The 5,000-nt window shown below is 40.0% G+C and overlaps 1 protein-coding gene across 1 annotated transcript; it reads right to left on the bottom strand.

The window, feature by feature from the left end:
• Positions 1 to 1,213: 1,213 nt before the first annotated feature.
• Positions 1,214 to 3,977, bottom strand: LOC148034521 (triacylglycerol lipase 1-like). The gene is made up of 8 exons (XM_087680531.1): positions 3,711 to 3,977; positions 3,287 to 3,583; positions 3,052 to 3,165; positions 2,412 to 2,558; positions 2,223 to 2,263; positions 2,057 to 2,121; positions 1,868 to 1,963; positions 1,214 to 1,562 (listed from the first exon to the last, which is right to left on the bottom strand). The coding sequence occupies exons 1-8, from the start codon at positions 3,876 to 3,878 to the stop codon at positions 1,261 to 1,263; spliced, it is 1,230 nt and encodes a 409-aa protein (XP_087536657.1). The 5' UTR covers positions 3,879 to 3,977; the 3' UTR covers positions 1,214 to 1,260.
• Positions 3,978 to 5,000: the final 1,023 nt, after the last annotated feature.

Here is a 5,000-nt window from a genome sequence, read left to right as displayed (position 1 = left end):
GTAACTAACCAAATATAATAAGTGCTAAGTATAAACGTGCAAATCCATCTAACCAAGTAGTCCTCCATGATCAGTTTTGACACATGTTGAGCTTACCATCTCAACAATCCCAAGTTCTCCACAATACATGCACAACCAATTGATACATCCCCTTTATTTTTCTTATGCTGAGAGATGCTTGAATTGGATCAAATCAATCTACATGGACTCAATACCGAATATAGTATTCTCTAAAGGTATTATATCATCAAATGTATTGAATCTGGTTAGTAATAATATTGATATCAAGGCTAAATAGAAGACTTGACTTCAATACAGGAAAAAATAAAAGAAGGCTAGACTGGATATAAGACTTGAGCTGTAGAGAACTTACCTTGCAAGAGCCTCAAAAACGGTGTTGGCAAGATTGAGGGTGTCGAAGTCCAAGGCCCTAATTTATTCTACAACTTAGGAAAGTTACAAGTGAAGCTTTTAGGGTAGCACTGATAGAATCAATAACAAAGGCATTAATGATATAGACAATGACGTAAGCATTTAAGACATTAACAAAGATGTAAGCACTACTAATATAAGCACTTACATTAGCAATGTTGTAAGCATTGAAATTAGTGATGACACAAACAATCTTCTAGATTCTTCTTTAAAAACTTCACAACACAACCAAGGTGAGTACATGTGACACCCTGCAAGCACTTGAACTTAAATTGTGTTTTTATATTCACACACAAGAGTGCGTACTCATATCTTGAGTCTTGCTAAGATGTTTACACATTAAACATGTTAGTTAGTGCGAAACATATTCGAGTCTTATTTTTTTAAGACAATTATTGAAATTTTTAGCCTATTGATGCATGCAATTATAAAATGATTTTGTAGCTAGCAAGTTGGTCTTCACCAATAATTTTATGAAATTGGATTGAAGCTACTCTTTCAAACCTCATGAAGTAAATATATAAAATTGTTATGAATAATTAGAACATCATAGTCAACAAATGTTGAGCGAATATAAGCTTCTATGAGTATAAATTCACATAGCTTGAGTTGATTGGTGGTCATTGCTTGCTAGAATGAAGCTACAAGATTATAGCATATTAAACCTTCATTTTGGCAAAATGTATTGAAAGAAAACAAGTTTATGCTTCACAATACCAACTTGATAGCAAAAATTTTAAACACTAACATATATGAGACAAACTTGTAAAATAATATCCTCATATATAAAACTAGTCATATCATATAAGCTCATACATTTTATGGATATCATTGAATAAACTCCAATATCTTTCTGTTTATGTCTTCGTCCATTGTATTACTAAAGATCATGTCAAGATGAGCATAGGAAGCTAGAAAATGCTTTGAAGGAGGGCTTGGAAGTTGCGAGCTAAGGTATTTGATATCTTTGGGGGAAGATAGATGATCGTTACCACCATAGACAATAAGGATAGAGATTTCTGTTGGAACGTTTGAAAATCTATACATGGGCGGGATATCAATGCCATAGACTCTTCTATTGGAAGAAACATTTTGGTGATCAAAAGCTTGATAGTTCCCAAGTTTAATACCTAACCATCAACAAATGAAAGGTTAGTTTCAACTACCTGTAAATGCAATGAGAATAGAATGTACGCATGGGTGAAAATCCTTGTTTGGAACCTTGTGACAAGTGAAAAAGTTAAGTGCAACTACCAATGTATATGGTGTAGATGCAAGTGTCCATGTGGGATCCGTGTGTGTGTTGGGAGGAGGGGGGGAGGCATGTGCATGCATGCAAATACATGTGTTTATATAAGGACACAAGATTTGTAAATAAACATATGAATATCCGTATGTGCCGTGTATGTGCATGCATAGCGGGGGGCGCGCTTACATTGAGTGAGGTGAGCAATGCATTTGTATGTGGTGTGGGAGTCGCCTCCAATAATCAGAGTATACACCGACGTTGCATTGATACAACAATTAGGACCTGCAGCCACACAAACTAATCATGTAAGATCAATCAAACCAACGAAGTTGTCTCTAAATAACCGCGTGCAAGCAACACGTCGATATATTGTACCAGTGATTGCGCTCATCAGAACTTCCGCAGTCACCTCACTGCTCGCCGGTGCGGCATTAGAGAACCTAATCCAGAATTATATCACAATTACTCCCTCAACCAACTCTTATCAGATGAATCGAAAAGGCAAACACCATATTAAACTCCGAATTTTTGCTCCGCTTACATGGAGAGATCGAATCTTCCAAGCTCACCATTGTATCCAACCTGCATAATTATTTCATGCCACTACATGGTCAGATGCAAGATCTAAATTGAAAATTGAGACAGAAGATATAATGTCGATGTAATCTATACTACTGTTTCCATTATCAATTCATCTCTTTGAAGCAATTCTCCGTGCTTATGGACTTACCATACCATAGTCTGACGCTCCTATTACTTTCAAGACTGGAGAAATAACATGGCGCATGTAGACCACAGGAGCAAGTAAGATCACTGATCTGACTCTTTCTCCTGCCTTCCTTTGATAGCTGATAGCCCCAATGGCAATGGATGCCCCCTACATGTTGCAAATGCACGTGTGCTTTCTATTATCAGTGCATAGCCTCGCCAATCAATTAAGTGTACAAGTACATATAAGCCTCAGGCAACAATGTGCATTACTTGAATGAAAGTAAGGAGTTGATGTTTGATGCCCATTCAGAAGCTTATGTTAGTAGGGTCTGCTTTGAACGATATATTTTCCTAAGCATGTCTTGAAGTTCAAGCCCCAAATGCCAAGATAAAGTCTCGCTCTCTCTCTCTCTCTCTCTCTCTCTCTCATATATACTAGTAGTAACTTGTAAACTATTGTGCTTATTGGTTTATAATACTAGCGGTAAGGCAGTATAGGCCATCAACACAAAGACCCACGCCATGCATTCAACCTACCAATTGAGCCATACCCATGCATTCACTCATTCATTCATACATACAGCACACATACATATCACGTTGTGTAAAATGTTGATAATGGTTAGTACGATGATCACTACGTTTATGGGAATATAAACCTGAGAATAGCCAACGACATGCACACTTCTATTGCCATTACTGATATACACGAACTTGAGAAAAGCTTGGAAGTCATAGTGAGCGAGATCATCATTACACCAATTCCAATACTCCTGTATCACAGAGACTCATGTAGAGGGAGGTGAGTACTCAAAGGTTTTGTTGCACAGAATCTGGCAAGAAAGCAAGAAAAGAGAAGCTTGCTAGTTTTTGCATATAGATTAATGTGGGTACCTTTTGGTCCGGGCGGAGATGGAGGTGACCATGGCTGAACTTGGAGGTTCGGAGGTGGGCGATCCAAGAGGTGAAGCCTTGGGCAGCCAAGGAGAGGGGGGTGGGAGAGGGGCTCGCAAACCACGTGTCGCCCCCGCCCCCACCTACCATCCCACTGTGCAGGAACAGCACCGACGGATGATCAGCTGACACGTTTGGATTAATCTGTTGTTGTTGCTGCTGTGTGAATTGGGGCACATCATCAGCCTTTAATTCCACCTTGTGCAAGGCTAGCCGGAACCCATCTCTGCTCCACAGCTGCCCATTCAAACACACTACAAATTTGTATCAATTTCTCTTAAATATGAGAGACAATGGAAAGTTCAGCATTACCCTAGATGTGTGTGTGTGTGTGTGTGTGTGGGAGAGGGGGAGAGAGAGAGACCTCGTACTCACTGCACGTGTAATCAGATGAAATTGGCTCGATGACAGAAGTGCAGAAGTCCGAATCACCAGCAGCTGCTGAAGAAGAAGCAGCAGCCGCAGCACAGGCCAGCCAAAGAAAGAAGCAGAAGCAGACCGCCCTCCTCGTGTGGCTCACCATGTCTGACATCCTACATCACAACCCTCCTCCTCCTTCTTCACTCCCTGTAATATCTCGAGCTGTATTCTATCAACCCGTAACTCCAGACCTTCTTGGCGCTTGCTCGCGCTCGCTCTCTCTCTCTCTCTCTCTCTCTCTCTCTCTCTCTCTCTCTCGTGTTCTTGGCCAACCCAAGCCATCAATAATAAGTTCCAAAAGAACTTTGAAACTTCGTTTATTATCTATTTAGATACCTTGGGAGTTGATATGCAAGAAAGTAGTAGGACATCCTCGATTATAGACACGCTAAGAGCCAAAGTGAAGAGATGGAATAGAGAATGTTGGCCTCTCCCGCCCTTTTATCTCCCATTGATGACTTGGAACAATGGCCTGCAAAAGCAATGGGACATGTTGATCAATGGATTCATCTACGGGAACAATAAGAGGAGTACATATCCAACATTAATTCCTATGTGCAATCTCAAGCTCTCAAAAGATCAAGGTGGCTTGCAACTACTCACCCCTAAAGCCAAATACATTGCTCTCAGGGTCAAATTACTCAAGAAATGCTTGCAAGAAGAAGCTTCATGGTGTGCCATGCTAGTTCAACTTTTGGCATGGAGAATTGAAAAGCTATGTGTTGCTTGAGGGCTAAGGAGCATGGATCTCATTTGTGCGTAAGCAATTAAGGTAGTCAATTCAATCGAATTTGTAGCGAGTGTAATACAATCATGGAAATATATTTTAAGCAAGGCCAAACCCAACAAGCCAACTGGGAAGGTGTGTTTGGAGGAAAATATATATTGGTCATTGCCTTTTTAGCCACCACTTGCCACAAAAGTGGGAAGAGAGGCCTCAACTTAGTAAAGAAAGGAATATGTGACTTTGGCGTAGTTCAAAACTCATGGAGAGTTGGCATTTACAACCCGAAATGAGGGAAGGCTAGAACTAACTAGATCAAACTTATAAACTAATTGGTTTGCAAGTTGGTCTAATGCATAAACTTTTGAAGCTAGTTATGTGCTTAATCTGGAAATTAAAGGTAAAGCCTTCAGGAGAGCCCCTGACACCAAACATTTGAGCGAGCTATGGATGATAAATGACTTAGGATTTTTGAAAGTCCACAACAATTGGATTATTGATGGAACAAGC

The sequence above is a fragment of the Lygodium microphyllum genome, chromosome 6, assembly GCF_053477565.2.
Source record: "Lygodium microphyllum isolate KBCC chromosome 6, Lygodium_microphyllum_v1.1.10, whole genome shotgun sequence".
Classification (NCBI taxonomy): domain Eukaryota; kingdom Viridiplantae; phylum Streptophyta; class Polypodiopsida; order Schizaeales; family Lygodiaceae; genus Lygodium; species Lygodium microphyllum.
The sequence above is the reverse complement of the archived record's forward strand: the minus strand, read 5'-3'. Positions and strand labels throughout refer to the sequence as shown.

Bases quoted from the DNA above. Each gene is read 5' to 3' on its own strand.
- LOC148034521 (XM_087680531.1), bottom strand. From the start codon at position 3,878: ATGTCAGACATGGTGAGCCACACGAGGAGGGCGGTCTGCTTCTGCTTC. The intron at 3,166-3,286 runs GTACCCACATTA...TCTGTGATACAG, and splicing joins ATCTCCGCCCGGACCAAAAG to GAGTATTGGAATTGGTGTAA. The intron at 2,264-2,411 runs GTAAGTCCATAA...ATAATTATGCAG, and splicing joins GAGCGTCAGACTATGGTATG to GTTGGATACAATGGTGAGCT.